The 19,230-nt window shown below is 43.2% G+C and overlaps 1 protein-coding gene across 2 annotated transcripts in view; it reads left to right on the forward strand.

Moving 5' to 3' along the window:
- The window catches only part of LOC109488215, a 19,367-nt gene extending 304 nt beyond the window's left edge, over positions 1-19,063 (forward strand). Inside the window, exons 1-22 of one of the 2 annotated variants that reach the window (XM_019792410.1) lie at positions 2,423-2,542; positions 5,712-5,780; positions 6,380-6,523; positions 7,245-7,411; positions 7,784-7,900; positions 8,396-8,558; positions 8,799-8,953; positions 9,420-9,557; positions 10,002-10,154; positions 10,688-10,840; positions 11,268-11,346; positions 11,456-11,656; positions 11,823-11,970; positions 12,415-12,698; positions 13,572-13,735; positions 14,214-14,355; positions 14,755-15,018; positions 15,376-15,736; positions 16,294-16,463; positions 16,898-17,075; positions 17,497-17,647; positions 18,171-19,063. In XM_019792410.1, coding sequence (XP_019647969.1) covers positions 5,732-5,780; positions 6,380-6,523; positions 7,245-7,411; positions 7,784-7,900; positions 8,396-8,558; positions 8,799-8,953; positions 9,420-9,557; positions 10,002-10,154; positions 10,688-10,840; positions 11,268-11,346; positions 11,456-11,656; positions 11,823-11,970; positions 12,415-12,698; positions 13,572-13,735; positions 14,214-14,355; positions 14,755-15,018; positions 15,376-15,736; positions 16,294-16,463; positions 16,898-17,075; positions 17,497-17,647; positions 18,171-18,338 — 3,549 coding nt within the window. In that variant the 5' untranslated portion in view covers positions 2,423-2,542; positions 5,712-5,731 and the 3' untranslated portion in view covers positions 18,339-19,063. Of the gene's footprint in view, positions 1-2,422; positions 2,543-5,711; positions 5,781-6,379; positions 6,524-7,244; positions 7,412-7,783; positions 7,901-8,395; positions 8,559-8,798; positions 8,954-9,419; positions 9,558-10,001; positions 10,155-10,687; positions 10,841-11,267; positions 11,347-11,455; positions 11,657-11,822; positions 11,971-12,414; positions 12,699-13,571; positions 13,736-14,213; positions 14,356-14,754; positions 15,019-15,375; positions 15,737-16,293; positions 16,464-16,897; positions 17,076-17,496; positions 17,648-18,170 lie in introns of those variants that run through there. The other variant, XM_019792411.1, reaches the window with a different exon arrangement.
- Positions 19,064-19,230: the final 167 nt, after the last annotated feature.

The following is a 19,230-nucleotide window of genomic DNA, read 5'->3' on the forward strand; positions in this document are numbered from 1 at the left end:
TTACACGAGGAAATAAAACTGCTGGCAAAACTCAGTACACCACCGGAAATACACCAGCGTTCCATGTAGTTCCAGGCGCGCATTTTCGCTTACAAGTGCAAAGTAGACGCTATACATGATAACAATCGTAAAACCAAGGTTAAATTTTAACTCCCTTGGTAAAACTGGGAGTCAAGAATTCAAGGGCGAACGTTATTCATATTCCTGATGCAAGGTGGCTATGTTGTTCAAATGTGTGTGTGTGTGTACAGGGGTTTTTCTAGAAAAATCTGGCATGAGGGAGCGGTATAACGGCGAGGGAGCGAAGCGACCGGAGGGGGGTTGGTGCGGGAAGGGGGTACTCCCCCCTTCGCCATGCCATGTGGAGCCTTTGAAAATTTGAAGTTGAAATGGGACAGTTTGAGGCTACTTGAGGGGGAAAATTTGAACTCTTTCATTGTATGTTTCTTTGAAAATAAACAACTATTATTGTGAAAAAGGTCTGTTTACTTGGATTTTACAACACCTTCAAAGGCTATTTTAGCCTGCACAAAATTTACAATATGCTAGATACAATGCTCAATACAAATTTCCAGTACTAATAATGTATGTAATAGGAGAAGGATAGTTAGACTAAAATAATTCAATGTTTTTTGTCAATATCTTTCCTAAATTTCTATTCATGCATTGCATATTTCCTTTATAAAATATAAGTACAATCAACAGTACACACAATGTGCAAATCACCCTTTATACACTTACACTGTTACTAGTAGGTCCAGATAACAACATTGGGTTTGCCACAAGCTCAAACCTTTCACATGGGAAACATTGCAACACCTTCATCCAAGCTGCTACAAACTCAGGTCTCATGTTTCACTTCAGAGCCTGTTCTATAGTATGCAAATGAAGGAGGCTTACTTGTAGTCTTTGGGCAAGTTCTCAATGAACTATGTTTACTCCATTCACACTTGTACTACTAGAGCTAAATTTTCATGTTTGTGGGAAGATTTTGGAATTTTCATGAGAGTAACATAGTTTGTAATGCTAGAATACATTGTTATGTGGTGTTGTTTTTGTATTTTTACTGGAAAAAGATAATTTTGAAAAAGACCTAGGCTTCAATCTGAAAATTGATATGAGGGCGCTAGCTTGTTACATGAGGGCGCAGCGCCCTTGTTCCCCTGTTTAGAAAAACCCCTGGTGTATGTGTGTGTGTGTGTGTTTGTGTGTGCGTGCGTGCGTGCGTGCGTGCGTGCGTCGTGCGTGTGTGTGGTAAAATGAATTCAGCAACTGGACGATGCCCCAGTTGTGTTATGCGTTTGGAGCTTTAGATTAAAGACAAACATTGTCACGGACACGTACTCACTCCCAGACACTGTCCTGTAGCTGAACCCACTCCCCCACACAAGTAATTCCTGACCTGAGGCATATTGTATTGTATTCAGGCTTGCTGCCATGAAGTCTGCAGATTGTACAAGGAGATTCTTAGTTAGTGCAGTGCCAAATATGTGCAATATCTCCTCAAATAGTGGTGATATTTCACAGCTGTGCGAGCTCTAACGTTTCCTCAAGAGAACTTTAATCAGTGAAGTCAACAATCTTGCATTATTGACTTTCTCACACTTGTAGGTCTAGACATTGTTTACTATACATGGCTGGCTGGCTGGCTGGCTGGCTGGATGGATGGATGGATGGATGGATGGATGGACGGACGGACATGGCAGAGAATAACCTCGTGCTAGTGAAGCTGATCCCAGTGTAGAGTTAGTTGAAACGGGCGACCAATTAAAATTCCGAAAATGTGCCGCTCTTGATCCCCGTCTAGCTGCCAGTTTCTTGGCTCAGATACAACCAATGCACAGCCTGTGAACATATTTAAACTCGAGCCCAAATCCCCAGAAATCACATCCCTCCAGTCACTGCCTGGCTTAAATTACACAACAAGGCAACTGCACGTCTCGTTAAATGTATGTTTTACCCTGAGCGTATCAACAGAAAGAGGGTAGCAGATTTGATCACTTTCTTTCCCACAAAGCAAACAAGGGCGAAAACTCATTCTACTCGGGGAGGTTGGAGTAGGCGTAAAGTTGTAAGCTCAGTACCATTGGCTTTTCAAAATCACTTTGAAGATTTACAAGTGTCGGACGTGTGACGTCTGAAAAGGGAACACAAAGGTTCGGCTTCCTGCGAAATCAATAAATCCATGTTATCGTCAAGATCAATACAGTAGTTTGACAAACCACCTACACTTTCGCAGAAAAGTGGGCGTAATTTCCTGTAGACCCACGCTCTACACAAGTTCCGTATGTTTGATTTATTTGAATATTGTTAGTTTAATCTTAAAGAGCTTTCTATAGGGTCAATTTACCTTAAGAGCTTATAGTCTGCAGAGCTGCCAACACTTTCGGGGAATAGATGAGGTCATTTCCTGCTGAGCCAGGTTATATTCCGCTCACGTTGCGCTGGGATCAGTCCAGGTTCAGTTAACAGACGGACACACGTGCACAGTGCTCCGGGCACGTACAGCGGTACAGCACAGGTGTGAAGAGTACTGAGTAAGGTAGGGAGTAGACTTACCTTTTGTAGTGGAGGGAGGGCCGGGGGGAGGGCACCGTATCTGCAATTGCTTGTCACGAGTACTGTGATGGACTACACATTTCAATACACATCGGAATCGCTTATCAAGGCAAAGACTGTATTACGGAGGGTAGCTGTTGTATCTGCAAACATTTTTTGTAAATGAGCCACTCGTTCTTTTCTTTCTTGATGGATGACTTGAGTATTAGTTGTATGTATATCTTGCATTTGGGATTTATTTGCATGAGAGTGAACTTTGCATGGTTTCAAGACGAGATACTAGTAGTGATTAGCTCTTTCTGCGCACTTTGTGTAAGGCGCTGATAGATGTAGATGTGCATTATCCAGGCCATAGGAAGCCAAAAAATGTAGTGTTTCTGGCTCGTTTCTCGATCCCCTGGGAACCAAACGCGGGTGGAAAGTTCACGCGCTCGCGCGCAGGCGAGTGAGAGCCCGTCAGCTTGTAGAGACAAGCGGACCTAGGGGGGCTGTACTCTACAAGCAGAGGTTTGGCTTTGGCCTATTTTTGGCGTGTTAATTTTAGACTTTCGTATCGGACTTTCTTTTCTGTACCGGTATCTTCTTTTACGCCAGCTACTCTCCAAGCAGAGGTTTGGGCTTTGGCTTATTTTTGGCTTGTTTTACGCTTTTTCGTCGAGCTTTCTTTTTTGTACTGGTATCTTTTTGGGGCCAGCAACTAGGCGTGTTTTAGGATTTCTATCGGGATTTTTTGTACTGGTATCTAGTTTTTTTTACGCCAACCCATTAACCTCTGCTTGGAGAGTAGGGTGCTTGCGTAACTATATCCTGTTGCGGAGTGGTTTAGCGCATCTTGGGGCACAGCGGATAGTGGGGAGGGCGCGTACACTCCTGCCCGCTGCCTCGCTGAGTCCCAGAGTAAAACCCGCCGAACTTTAATCTCCAAGCAGATTCTGTGGCGCAAAAGGAGCCTACATTGGCCACCTGTATCCATTGGTCACCTGTATTAACGCATGGCCTGCTTGGAGATTAGTCGACCCTATCCTTTCTTTTTGTCAATCGCTGGCAAAGGACACAAAAATTTTCGATCTGACTCCATGAGTTTCGGCTAATATGTAGTTTGCGACTGAAGCAGTCGCTAAAATAATTGTGCACGTCTGTTAATGTACTCGAGGTTTGTTTTTTTTCTGTTCTCGTTGTTTTCTGTCATTTGAAGTTGGATGAAAACAAGTTTCGTCCTTCGAATCGGTAGATTTTGAAATAAACAGTCCGATCTGGTCGTCACTCTATTGCTAATTCACATCAAGTCCGAATAGAACTTTGCAATAAAAGATAAAGCCATGTAAAAGTAGCGTATGCTAAGACAGACAAAGAGTTACAGTTCTAGTTCACACTTGAATGGATTCGCGACAAACCTCTCACGCTCAAAATTAGATCTAAAATGCCCCCTGGGTGGGAGCTTACTTCGTTTTCAAAAGTCTTTAGTCACTGCCGTCGTCTTGACTTGTTTTTGAAAGATTTCTGTGTGACTGAGTAAATAGATTAAGAACAAGTAAAGCTTTGTACATTCTCGTGTTTTGCTATTTTGTTTCTCCTGTTTGACGCCGCTGACAAATCCGATTCACTAGTGCAGCTTTTGTCTTAAAGATTCTACATGATAATTGTATTGACAGATATTAATGAAAGACGTCGAGGTGATATGAAAGCACACGCTAAGTAATTGCAGAGAGAATAGTTGTTGTAAATAACTTATGTGGCGGTCATGACTCACCCGCCTAGAGGGCCCAAACGTGGTGGCAGGAACAGTTGGCGTTGGTAGTCCAGAGGTATCTATAGATTGTTGAAACTGCTCCTGGCAGAGTCTTTTCCTTATCCGACAGCTAGCGCTCTCCGGTATTAATCGGGAAATACGTGATTTCAAAATGTTTGGCGCACTGAAGATTATTGACCAAGCAAGGCATGAGTGTTGTTCATCTGGTTCAGGTGTATTTGTCATTGATTCGCCCCGTCCTGGAGTATGGACACATCCTGCTGGTTGGGTGCAATGAAGAACAGTCCGCCAGTATGGAACGCGTCCAGAAACGTGCCCTACGTATAATCTCCTGTGGTGGTAGACGGGCGGTTCCAAACCTACCTACCCTGAAGGAAAGAAGGGAGTCAGCAGCAGTAAATCTCTTCAAAGCTATGCTGAACCCTCTACACACTGAACCTGATCCACAATCTCGTTGACTGTCCTCAAACTAGTCAAACTCCGGAAACACCTTATTAGATTAGTACGCCCCCTTTGTCCCCCACATTACAATTGTGGCCCGCGTTACACCTGCGCCCTTCTTGTTCGGCTCCGCATCGGCACCTGTGCTCTAAATCACAGTTTGTTTACCCGAGGACTCTCTACCAGTGTCTCTTGTAGATGCGGGTGTCGTTGCGAATCTGTCATGCATTTCATGTTACATTGTCCATTATACAATCATGAGAGATCGGAACTTTTTGGCAATCTTGCAGATTTACTCGGTCATCATGTCAACCTTAATAATATGTCTGTATATGTCAGATAATGCTAAACTGCACTTCATTCTTAGAGTCTCCTCAATGTTACCCTCTATGTACAACTTTAAAACGATGCAACTCACTCAGGTTTACATTGGAGATACCAAGCGCTTCTAGCTCTGCTTGACTGTTTCTAACAGTCAATTAGATATAGAAGTCCAAATACTACGTAAGTGTTAACGGGCCTAAATGTCCCCTCCTAGCTTTGATTGGCGGATGTTTTTCCGCCAATGAGATATAGGAGGTTACCATGTAATCTTATCTTTCAAATATCTGTTAGAATTTAATTTAACATTTTAATATCTTGGGGTGGTGGGACTACGGCGCACAGATATGTCAACTTTGTATATTTAAATGTTAATTGTACCTTTTTGTTGTGTGGCGCTGTTAATATAAGTTGTTAACTTGAGTGCAGCGCCACACTGTCCTTGTTATGTTTTTATGTTTTGATGAATAAAAAAAACAACTAGTCAAAGTTCGTCTCCTTTAGTTACGGTATTGCCATTTTGCTGCTAGCTCCATTTGGCCCTCCTGTTTGAACCGTGTTTTATAGATTTGAAAGCTTTAGACATTCACAATAATGACCAAAACAAGAAATTCTCAACTGCACTATATACCTCGCGCAGGTGTGAAATCTTCGACCAACATGGCGGCTACCCTGAAACAAGTGGTGCATGACTGCAAAGTGCCTGGAGGTAAGTGGTCTCACTTCGTTGCGCACGTCAAAACAATTTTGATTAGCTACCTTGGGCAAAGCCCCTGTAAACTCGGACAGAATTTCAAGTAGCGCTGGCATATGTGTGTAAGATGTCTGGGTCCCAGGGTAAAACCCGTCGGCCTTTAATCTCCAAGCAGATTCTGTGGGGCAAGAGAAGTCTACATTGCATGGCCGCCTGTATCAGTTGGCTGCTTGCCGACCCTAGCTTTTCTTTTGGTCGACCGCTGGCAAGCATTAAGGGACACAGAAATTTTCGATCTGACATCTGGATTTCGCGGCTAATATGTAGTAGTTGCGACCAAAGCAGTCGATTTTTCCAGCCGCTAAGATAACTGAGCGAAACTACAAATGTACAGCTGCAATGTCGTCTCAGTGTGTGATTAAGCTATATATAGCTAAATTCTACCAAAGACTATATATGTATACAGTTTCGCCAAAGTCATGGGCTACATAACATTACACACAAATATATTTTGTCCAGCCCATTTGCCCAGTTAACGATCATTTGTGACCCAACACCTGCACTTGACATCATATGCAGCATTATCAACCATGTATGCATCACATGTTCCTCAGAGTTCCTGTCCGATGGCGCTGAGGTGTTTCTGACCCACACCGAGGACATGCCCGTTTCTGCCGAGGTCTACTGGTCCGCCTTCCGGGACTTCGTGGAACTGCAGTTGCACATGGAGGGGCATGAGAACCTGCGAGTCCTGAAAGGTCACTAGAGATATTCTGCATAAAGTCACATTAAATGAATGAATGATATCTAGCAATGTATACCAATGTGAAATACTTCGCACATGTTCATCTAGCTACCATGTACAGTTTAAACTTCTCGCTTCTTAAGACATTTATATTACTATATAAACCATCAGCTACCAAAAAGCGCATGCATCGAGACTCGAGACGAATTACGCTTCGAGTTGGACTGCACAAAAAGAAGACGGCACATTTGAAAAACAAGAAACAAAAACAAGAAGATCACTGTACGCAACGATTCTTGAAAGTTCATCTATGTTGGTAGAAATCACTCGACGAAACAAGTTTAAACTGCATGTCCAACACAAGAAATTGGACTTACCCAAATTTTTGACCGTACAACTCCAGTCTTTGTCAAGGAATGAGCAATCCACCGCTTCCGTGACGTCACGCAGATAACACGCATGACTCCGTGAGCAGTGGATCATAGGTTGCAGAAAGTCTGTGGCGCCCCCCGTCTCTTTTGGGGGATGGTTGTAATGCCCTGACGCAGATGGCCTCTTTAATCTTCTTAAAAGTCAGATTCTGTGTCCAAACTTCTTACTTTATCCAATGAGACTGAATGTCCAGGCGATTCAATATGTATATGTTGTGTCACGTCCGAAGTAGTCGATCTAGCTAGTTCAAACTTGTTTCATAGTACGCAACGATTCTTGACTTTTTTCCTTTCCCACCCCAGGTTTAGGAGAGGTGGGCACGGTGGTGTCTTTCTACTACGACCCGACAGACCTGGCCGAGGGGCAGCGGGAGATGAAGCTGGTGGAGAAGGACGATTCCACTCGCACATGGAGGGTCCAGGAGGCGGAGCCGAACGATCTGTACAAGAGCTACGAGATGACCATCAAGGTACAAACAGTCAACATTACGGACTTTTCGATTCAGAACCAAGAGGTCCTGGGTTCGATCCCTGCCATGCCACCGATCTTGTGCCCTTGAGAAAGGCACTTTACACGACTTTCCTCACTTCGCTCAGGCCCGGGAAAATAAATACGACTATTGTACTCTGTTGGTGGCAGCATAAGAATATTAAGTTGAAAAAAAAACTTGATTGTGCCGTCATCACATCTTGTGATTACATGTTGGATTTTAAAAAAACGTACAGATTGATCTTTTCTGATAACCCTTTCTTTGCTATATAACATCATTCAAATTATATCGTATGCAATGATGTGTTGTAAAATGAGTTACATTTGCCGATGGTGTGTTCATATGTCGTAGGTTCAACAGGCTGAGGTTGTCCAAGGAACCTCCACAGCAAAGGTGACCATATCTGTGCGCTTCGTGTCCGCCATTAAAGACAAGAAGAAACGTCGTGAGGACATTGCCTACCACATGGTCAGTTACATTACCTTACCAGACGCCTTTTAATTCACCAAATAACTGCGCCACAAACTATACTTTCTATTCTTGCAGTTGTGAGAACATCTATGTCATAAAGTCTTACAATGTTTACCTTCGCAGAAGGAAAACATGTTGTTTTTGCTCTGTTACTTCTTTCTCTTCTTCTTCTCCAAACAAATAAGGTCAAAGACCTGAACCAGACGTCTGTTACCATGGTGGTACCATATTGAAATTTTACAGCAGGAGGGATTTATACTCCTGTAACGTCACCATATGAATGTGTTTGAGTAAGACCATATGCGAAGGTAAACATATGCATTTCATTTTCATGATTTTTTTGGAACTCTGGAAAGGATTGTATGATGTAACACCTCTCACCTTCCATGCAAATACCCTTGAAACAAACGCCAAACGCCATGCAAATTCCCTTCTAACATGTACAGAGTATTGAAGAGTATTATGTTTTTAGATTGTTTGTGGTTTGGACAGGTTCACCTGTTGGGAGCTCGCATCCGGGACATTCTGAACTTCGTCGTCCGTGAGAAGTTGGGAGGGAAGCACCGCTTCGACCTTGACATCGGCTGTTCTCGCGAGAAAATGTGGGACATTGTGGGCAACTTCAATGACGTCACTTGGATACGTGAGGCAACGGGTCAGTTTTTACGAGAAATCAGAGTCTTTTTTCTCATCATGAACTAAGGAGTATTATTTATTTATTAGAGTACTCTAAACTCGAATTCCTTAAGTTAGACATGTATACACTTTGTACATTTCTGCTACTCTCTTCCTCACTCTCTCTTTCTCTCGCTCTGCATAGTTGAACCCCTAATGTCTTTTCTGACACATTCTGTCTACATTATTATACTATTAAGTAGACTTTTGCGTACTCCAGGCACCGTTGTCAATGGGATCCGTCGGACGATCTACTTTACCAAGGACCGTTCTCTGGAGGTCCGTCTGGCCTGGGCTGACACCAGTGACTACCTGTTCGTGTATGAGGGAGACAACAGTCCGGACTTCCTGCACTGCAAGTACTACAGGGGCAGGGTAAGGAGAGAGATAGTATAATACAGAGCATTGTAGGTTCATTGAAGTGACAGTTAGTACCTTTGCCAAGAAGGTTAATATGTTTTCCGTAGCGTGTGTGTTTCTGTGTGTGTGTTTCTATCTCTCTCTCTCTCTCTCTCTGTGTGTGTGTGTGTGTGTGTGTGTGTGTGTGTGTGCACGATAACTCAAGAAGTTTTGGATGCATGGATGGTCATGAAAGTTGATAGGTTACAAGGCAGGTCTTCACGAGACCTGGAACTGATGCCTAAAGTCAAGTTGACGGCCTAAGAAATCATTTCTCAGTCCGACATCCAAGTATGTTATCAGTATCCTAAAAAGTACTAGGTACACCTTTTAGTAAATAATTGAAATGATTACATTTCGCGCCCCCTGGCGGCTTGTTTAACGTGTGCACAATAAGGGCTTCAATACTAGTATCTAAACCACGGTCTACGTTTGCCCACAGATCCAGTTCTTCGCTGTGAACCCCAACAGGGTCCGTGTGACGTATGACTGCTCCTTCATCCCTGCAAACGACAGTCCCATGGAAGAGTTCAAGAAATGGTTCGTCGGAGCTCTCAGCAGCCGGATCGCGTGGCTCGAGGTTTATATTTACCTACTTTTGTCTGCATAAAAACATTGCTTTTTTTAATCTCCAAGCAGATCATACTGTGGCGAAGCAGTATCCATTGGCGAGGAGTGTCAATGTGACCAATGGATACTACTTTGCCAGTTGCCACCGTACGATCTCCTTGGAGATGACTTCTTATTGCAGTTTAAATACAAAGGAAGAGGTATTCAGTTCACCTTAGGCAGTTCAATAAAATTCTACTATCTATAGGCTTGTGTGATTTAGAATTCAATTTAATCTCTTTAAGCATTTATTTTACGCTAAGCTGCTCACACACTCGTGCCGATCTGCATGGATTTATATGATAATGTAGATAATATATGTAATATCATGTACCTGAATGAGTGGCACAATGGCATGTACACACATTCATATAGTATAAGTATATCAACTGTTTGTAACTTCTACCGTTACCAGTCAACCTTCAGCGAGCCAAAGCCAACCGAGGAAGGTCCAGCCGCATCTGCGGGACCTCCGGCCTTCAAGAAGGGCGCGTACTTCACCACTGCCCGCGGGGTCGTAAGGGGGCCTGTGGAGGAGGTCTGGAAGGTCTTCCGGCCTTTTGGACGCGTGAGTCTACTTTTTATAGCCTCTACCAGGCGGCTGGAAAAGCAGAAATTGGCCAAATAGAGAGATAACATGCCGGGAGACCGAGTTGGTCCGCTAGAGAGTGCAACAAATTGTGCTGGCAGAGGCTATACTTTTTATCTTACAGTGTGCAAGTGCATGGTATATCATACACCCGTAGCAGAGAAACACATTGCTATACACATTGCGTTACGCTTCTACTTCTCTATACGCACGGCATATTTTTGGCATATAATACACACGTAAGACACTAGCAGAGAGATACACATTGCTATACTCGTTTACACATTCACAGTCTCGAAATAACATCTGCAGATTTTAGAAACTTGATGTAAAAATTAGCTTGCTAGCCCTCATCTTGTACTTGTAATTTCTCAACAACTAATATTTCAGACTTTCTTTTTATTGCTTATATTGTATGCCATTCCAGAGGTATTAGCACTGATCAAAGTTTCACGGCTTTTCTTAAGCTTTGTAGTTCTTACACCGTCTAAAACTAATGGGCTTTCCTTCAGGAGTGTACGGAGTACTGGAAGATCTATGACAGTATGGAGATCGAGGCACCCGGAAATGACGTGCAAGGCTGCATCCGGCTGTTCAAGACACTGAAGACGAAGAGGACAATCCGGGAGCGGCTGGAGTGGAGGGATGACGAAAATCACGTCGAGGTAACTTATGGATAGCATTTGACGTGCTGAAATTTGATAATTTTATAGCAGCCTCTAATGTATTTATCTGATATGCATTTACAATGTATATGTAATGAGTACTTTAGTATATGTTAAACTGTTCAAAATTTGATCCAACACAAAGCTCTCTCACCGTAGCTTTCGACCAGTCACTCTGGTCTTCCTAAATAGACTGACCCAGTGAGACTTGTCACGTGGCTTCTTTGAAGTGTGACGTCAACACTGGGTTGGTATATATAGACAATGTCGGCTTCCGTCTCGGTTGAGTGACGTACAGTGTATGTATCTGCCTCGGTCTCTCTGTATCACTGAATCTCTCTTCCCCTTATATATCTACCTCCTTCTAATCATACCTGTATCCCATTTCATGAATTTAATAAGCAAATAACTGTCTGCATATCTACAGATCTACAGTCTCCTGTCTATGGATCCCCCACCGCCGGTTGCCATGAGCAACACCTACACAACCGTTACCATGACAGCAGGTTAGTGCGGAAAACGCAGCTTCTATGGCGTTTTGATGAGAGGTCTTCATATCATTTAATTTTTAACATGAAGAATGTTTACATGACAGTAATGAGTGATTGTTTTCAGTTGGTGAGAAGGAGACTGAAGTCAAGTTCGAGTGCACCTTTGACGTCAGCGTGTCGTTTGCGGTGTCCCGTATCCAAGACAACCAGAAGGGCGCCTACATGGCGTGCATCACCGGGCTGCAGCAGCTCTTCCACTCCGAGGTCGGGACGCTAGAGGTCGTTGTTGCAAAGGCAGCTGATCTGGCACGGACTGACGGCTGGTGTAAGTACTTAACGTTACGCCCTGGAGGTTAGGCAGCAAGTAATTCTGACAAAAGTCCTAAAGAGAAGCTGTTTTATTTTCAACTCTCTTTATGTGTGATACCTGCATAGCTGTGGATAAAACATTGTCATTGTTAATAACATCAATATTCAATCCCATACCTTAGTCGATGCTGACCCATACGTCGTGCTCGCTGTGAATGACGGGAAGCCGGTCACCACCAAGATTTGCAGTTCTACCCAGAATCCCATCTGGGACCAGCGGTTTCAGCTGTCGGTGACGTCACGTACCAGAAACATCATCTTCACCGTCATGTAAGTCCACCTCTGTACTTGACTTGACTATCTGTGATAGCTGTCGAATTATGCAAATTGGACCTTATTTGCATAACAAATACGAAAATTTCATGATTCCTTAGTACGAAATGATGGGAATATCATACTTGTGACATGTGTAAGTTAGTACTAGTTAAAACTCAACATGACTATGCATAAATTATGTAAATGTAGAGGTCATTTGCATGATTACTGATAAAATGTTAGAATGGAATTCTGCCACAGGAATTCTGCCAAAAGGTAGGACTCACACATACCATATATGCAGTTAGTACAGAATACCATCAATGGAAAATACTAGAAGATGCATCCTTATTTTCAAAATGAACGTGACCAATTGCAAACAAAAGAGGAAATTTTACAAAAGCTCGAAATGTTTCACGTAGGTTTGAGCTCCCAGAACTCTGGTATTTTTGTCCGCAGGGACCGGGACACGGTCGGACAGGATGACATCATGGGGACAGCTAACGTCAACCTGGACGAGCTGACGTCAGGCCAGGAGAAGAGGATGACTCTGGACGTGCAGGGAGGAGGAACGCTGGACGTCAGGCTGTACCTGAAGATGCACGACCAGCCCAAGGACTCGGAGGAGGGGGAGAAACTCATCACGTCCCTCGCCATCCCGTTCCTGGCTCCCGTCGCTCAGAGCGAACTGGACGCCATCAGGAACGAGTTCACCCACCTCATTACGTCCTTCCTTGGCCCAGGTACATGGAGAAACTTTCTATTTTAGATAAAAAGCAGTAGATACCACATCGGTGCAGAAGGAAGTTTTAGCGCGTTCGTTTTTAACGCTATTTTCAACGGTTAGCCTGGAATCTATCTCTACTATTTGCCGGTTCTAGCTGTCACCAGCGCCCGTACGGGATGCATTCCAAGATACTCTTTTGATAGCCCAGTAACAGGCTTCAAGAGGCTACTGGAATGAGTAGAAATTGGCCAAATAGAGAGATAACGCATACATACCAGAGGAGTTGGTTCGCTATAGAGTACTGTTTGCCGAACAACTGTACTCTAGAGCTCTAGCGGACCAACTCCTCCGGCATGTCATCTCTCTATTTAACTCTTTCCAGCCGCCTCCCCGAGCAGGTAGATGCTAATTTTGTTACTTTAAGAAATCCTACCTAAACATCTGGCAACGGCAGGGAATGATTAGTTGCAAGCGATTCATAAATCTAATCTAATAAATTGGACTTCAGACGCATGATATCGATCATGTTCGTCGAATAGAAACGGAATGAAATGGTCTCCATAAGATATTTACTTTTTGAGCATACAGGCTCTATTCGAAAAAAAGAAGTTACAAATCGTCGTTGGCCTCGTTGCTAATACATACTATTAGCATCTACCTGGTTTCGGAAGGCGGCTGGAAAGAGTAGAAATTGGCCAAATAGAGAGACTCTTGTGCGGCAAACTGTACTCTCCAGCGGACCAACTCCGATCTCCTGGCATGTTATTTCTCTATTTGGCCAATTTCTACTCTTTCCAGCCGCCTTCCAAAGTCTGGGAGTAGTAAGCTCCTACTCCATAACAGACCAAAGATTCCAACGCCATGTCTCCTGTTGTTTATTAACACACAGGCCAGAAGTATGAGTATGAATACATGAAGCGCCTGCGAACTCACCCCGACGTGCCTCTGGAGGAGTACCCGGCCGCCTGCGTTCCCATGCCGACTGGCGAGATGTTCACTCCGCAGAAAGCTGGACGGCTCATGGAGCGTCTCATGCAGTTCATCGCATCCCAGGTCTGTATTCTTGTGAATGTTTGTTTGTTTGTTTGTTTGTTTGTTTGTTTGACATATAGTTTATTAATAAAATAACTAAATTGGCCTGTTAACCGCTTTTTATTTAGGGTTTGATATGAAGAGTACTTAATTAACTGGTTAGAGATTTTTTAGTCCCTTTCGACACCTGCGCTAAAATCAGTGTTTGCGTTTTCTTTTCGCTATTTGTTGTCTGTTTGCTACAGCTTCGACGGAAATGCATGAGATATGAAATAGTCTTGTACAGATGTAAACACAATACAGTCGATGAAGGATCGACAAATCACTTGTTGTATGTCTTTTATTTGATGATATATACGAGGACACTAGCAGTCTTCTTCGATGACGAAGAACTACCAAGATATAACAATATGTATTAATGTGCGACAGCAAGAGAAATTGGTTGAGATATGTTGCACAAATTGCATTGTGCAAATCACAACTGCTATTTTCTCCAAAGGGTCAGATCATGGTTCGCCTGGCCCAGGCAAAGGGTATCTGGGATCCGTGGAAGGCAAACTTCAGCGGCTACCTTCCCTCCAACGAGAAGCTGATTGAAGAATGGCAGAATGACGAGGAGTTTTGCCGCCAGTATCTGCAGGGTCCGTTTGCAACATTTTCCTGCTACCATATGTTCTAAGGGAATACAACACTGCATTCGTTGTTTTCGCAATAAATCAGTACATGCGATACATTCACTGCTGCATCGTTGATGTATTTTAGAACTGCCTTATACTATAAGATAAAATACACCACGATATGGACTATATTGCACTGTGTATGTTGCATGTATAACTGTATTAACATTTTGGAGACTGTACAAGCTGTGCAAAGGAGTACATGATTTTGGTGCTTTTCGGTATGAAAGCAGTGTTCCAAACATTGCCTAAGAAAAGAGTTTAATGTACATGATGTTGGTACTTTTCGGTATGACAGCAGTGCTTTAAGTTGCCCAAGAAAAGCTATCATCATATTGTTTTTTTTTCTTTATTGCAAACCAGGCATCAACCCCATGCTGGTGACCGTGTGTAAGGACCAGAGCCGGATCCCAGCAGAAATGCTCGGACTGAAAGGACAAGGCAAGACCACGCTGGAACTCCTGGCCGAGAACAGGCTCTTCATCGTGGACTACGCGCCCATGCTCGGTGTCCCCGCTACTCCGGGCAAGTTCTTCTACGCGCCGATCGTGCTGATGTACAAGGAGGAGTTGGCTGGCGGCAAGTCTCGTCTGAACATGTTGGGCATCCAGCTTACCAGAGATAAAGGTCATCCTTTCAGCTATTCCCTCTTTTTTTAATAGCATGTTACGTACACTCAAGTTACAACTTACTTCACATACACACAAAACAACAATAGTCAAGTGATGCGCCCTCCTCCCGTTACCAAATGTTGTAATTAACAAAAGCTAATATTTAATGAGTATGTAATGTAATGTTAGGCTTCTATATCTATTTGTACATCAGTCAAATAGAGCTAGAATGACTTCAATATGTTTGTGTTAATAGTAAGATATAAACATTGTCATCTTAGATTAACCATTTTAATTCACTGTCTCCAAACTTCTTTCGTGACATATTGTACAAACTGTCTCAAATGATATTAATCATTAATTTTTGTTGTAGGTATAAACGAAGTGTACTCCCCTGAAAGTGCGAAGACCCATCCCAACAAGTACATGTTCGCCAAAATGCACGTTCAGTCTGCTGACAACAACGTGCACCAGTTCCTGTACCATCTGGGCTACACCCATCTTGGTATGGAGCCGCTGGTGGTCGCCATGCACACCCACCTGCCCCCGGACCACCCCGTCCATCGCCTGCTGCTGCCGCACTTCAAAGACACCATCGGCATCAACTACCTGGCGCGCCACTCGCTCGTCTCCCGCATCTTCCCCATCACCGACCCGATGTTCGCCACTTCCACCGTGGGAGGGCTCGTCATGTTCCTCAACGAGTGGCGCAAGTACAACTTCATGGACATGGCGTGAGTTCGCAGTTAGTTAGTTCCTAAAATTTGGTGTTCCACCACTGCGGTACTGGAAGATGTCAACCATGTCGCATTTTTATTGTTCTGGATCAGATGCAAATGTAGAGAGAAAAATCATAATTATGCATCCTTATTGTGGTTAGGAGAAACACACAAGATGAATGGTTAAAACAGTTCAACCCCTTTTCTGAGTTAGGGAACCGAGGAGGCACAAGGTAAATATGTGTCCGCCGGGCTATTTAAGCGCTGAAAGTACACTTTAAAGATTCTGTAAACAAAATTCAATCAACACACACAGGGAAACTACACATTAACGTGTTGACCGATTGATCGATGAGTATTGCACTCTTACATGTACCATACTAGTTACAGCATGGGGACAGTCCCGTCGTTTTTGCTCAACCAACAGTATTTCTTGAGTAGTAAATGACACATGATGTACAGATCTAGATACACATTTCCCATGCAATTATAATTAAGATAGAAAATGTCTTCTTGTTACCAAGCGCATAAAGCTTGAGATAAGTTGTATTTTGTCATTTTTTATCAACAAGTTTCCCCGAAGAGCTGAAACGCCGTGGTTTTGATGAGGCCGGGACTGACGGACTGGAGAACTACCTGTACCGCGATGACGGCTTCAAACTGTGGAACGTCTACAAGACTTACGTGACCGGGATGGTCAACCATGCTTACGCCTCTGACCGGGCTGTGCAAGCTGATAAAGGTTTGCTACCAAATGCTTCAACCATTTTTTTTGCTGACATCGGTGTTGCGATGTTTCTAAACAAATTGTGCATCCCTGGGTCTGCGTACTGAATAAGGTTTCCTTTATCATACGAGAGGCCTAATTCACTTGTTGTTGTTTTTTCAAACCTATCACTACACATCGTAGCCTACCACCATGACAGAAGTGTGAATTGAGCCTATGGAAAGCTATTTTTGTTTCTAACGTACCGAAAGCATTTGGGACTCTCGGACCTTACCTATTTGAAATTTTTGTCTTCTGTTGTCATCATTGTTTAATTTATGTCCAGTGGTGACATTAATACAAGCTAATTCGCTTGAGTGCGTCACCACTATGTATTGTTTTGCTTAAATGTTGAAATAGGAAAATGATAATATCATCATGGTCTTTGTTTAATCAACCACTACGTGTAGCCCTTCAGGAATTCTGCAAGATGACCGAAGGTCCTGGACAGCTGCACGGATTTCCAGCCAAGATTTCCACCAAGCAGCTGCTGATCGACTGCCTGACTAACATCATCTTCAACGTGAGCGCACAGCACTCCGCCATCAACTTCCCGCAGTACGACTACTACTCCTTCGTGCCTAACAGGTACGTACAGCTTGCAATATTCTCTATCTGGATCTTTTGAAAGAGATGATCTGTTGTAATTTCTATCTACAGTTGGATTCAAAATGTTCTCTGGACCTGTTAAAGAACTGATCTATTGTATGCTACCGAGGATTCAAAATGCTAAAGTGCCTTGAAATGCCGGTAAAGGTAATCCAGGTAATAATACAAGCCAGTTACTCAAGCAACGGTCAGACGTTTTAGGTAGTATCCATCGAAACTAGAATCGAAATGCCTTGGCCTTGCACTGTCAGAAATTATAATCCATTGAAATGTTTTGATATTACAGTCAATTTACACTGTACATATCACACGTGCTCACACGACATATACACAAGTGTCCCTCTTTTGCTGGGTATTAAATCAAATTAAAACACGTACACATTGATCCTACGTCTCCCAGGCCGGCCCAGCTGTCGATCCCAATGCCTGACGGACCGAACGACATGACGGAGTCCGCTGTCCGCGAGGCCCTGCCTCCTCCGCAGAACACGACTCTGCAGGTTCTCCTGTCCTACATGCTGTCCATGCCGTCCCAGACTGCCATCACTGGGGTAAGACTGCTCAGACCTTCTGACTGGAGTACTGCTTCTCGTCGCTACATGTAGCTAGCCGATGTAGGTGGCGCTTTTGTGGCGAGAACACAATCCTGTACTTAATAGTGGTGATGGTCACGAGGTAAAAATTGTAGCTGTCACAATTTACAAGTATACATCATTCTACGTATTACGATAATTGTTGATCGGTGACAAGCGTTCAGTTCATTAGTGTTCAGAAAACTCTACTATCAATTTGTAGTAGAAAATAAACACACATAAATAAAGCCTCCGTGTTGCATGCAAACGTTCCATTTAAATGAAAAGAGATAACTTAATAACAAAATCAGACTAAACAACAACTCAAGCCTTAAATAATACGGTTGTTTGTTGTCCTGTCATCTATATATAGCTAGCGTTCACACAATACTCAAGGTAGCCTTTCATCTTCCATGCAAACTGTTACATGTTTGCTGTTGGTTATATGACATAAACAGACAAAACGATAAAAAATGCTGACCTTGTATTGTGTGATGTACAGGTGGAGGCCATGAAGGAGGTGTACCCTGAGGTCCATGAGAAGTTCCACACACAGCTTCTGAACCTCTCCAAGAAGATCAAGGCTCGTAACGACGGCCTGAAGGCGGAGGGGAAGGTCGCCTACACCTACCTGGACCCGGAAAACGTCGCTATGAGCATCGACATCTAAAGAGCTCCTGACCAGAATTTCGTACATCAACCTCCGAGGTGTCAATGGGTGGCTGTGCGCTGCAACATGACGCAAAGCAATAATAATAATGGTTTATTCAGCACTTTTTCCCTAGGAATTGCGTCCTGAATTTCACACACGATTGTTTATACAGAATTACGTACCAAGCGGCAAAACCATTGCCGTTGTCATTTCTGACAAAATTAAAAGTTAAAAGCTCATTAAAACACCAGAATTACATAATGAATAATAGGGTCGTAAACAGCGATCTATTGCCACACCATGATAACGTGAGACATGTCTGAAGTCAGTGATTGTGCCTTAACGCCAAAACAAAAGAAAATTGACCTTCCACGGAAGGTAGAAAACCACGGCAAGCGTTAGTGGTAGGAGGCTTTCTTAGAAATTAATATACATTATACTCGTATACACGAGAAATCAATAATCCGTGCACATTGGATACATGTAGTCAATATCGGTCAACATTACAAAACTACAATTATGATGCACAGAAATTAACACTGTAATTGGACTTGTTCAGCTACATAACCCAAAAGCTTCAAGCAATGTTTGTTATTAGTTATAGGTAGACTACAAGGGGCCTTTGATACATGTTCGATGCGTAAAAGCTGTTGCCAGCTTGTAGTGGAATAATTTTGTTTTTACATTAAGAAATGGACTTCTTGCTTTGTTTGCTTGGTGATCAATAAACTGGTGAATGGAAATTATGGTGTATGTTAATGACGTTTCCAATAGCCTAGGATAGCTTAAATCTATATCATGTTATTACGTTGAAAGAATAAGGAAAGTAGGTGAAGACCTCGGTAACTTAGTAAATTGCAGGAGGGCTTCGGGTGTGACCATTCCTGTTTAACAACAGTAAGTAATATTG

The sequence above is a fragment of the Branchiostoma belcheri genome, unplaced genomic scaffold (genome assembly GCF_001625305.1).
Source record: "Branchiostoma belcheri isolate BF01 breed outbred unplaced genomic scaffold, Haploidv18h27 scaffold92, whole genome shotgun sequence".
In the NCBI taxonomy this organism is placed as follows: domain Eukaryota; kingdom Metazoa; phylum Chordata; class Leptocardii; order Amphioxiformes; family Branchiostomatidae; genus Branchiostoma; species Branchiostoma belcheri.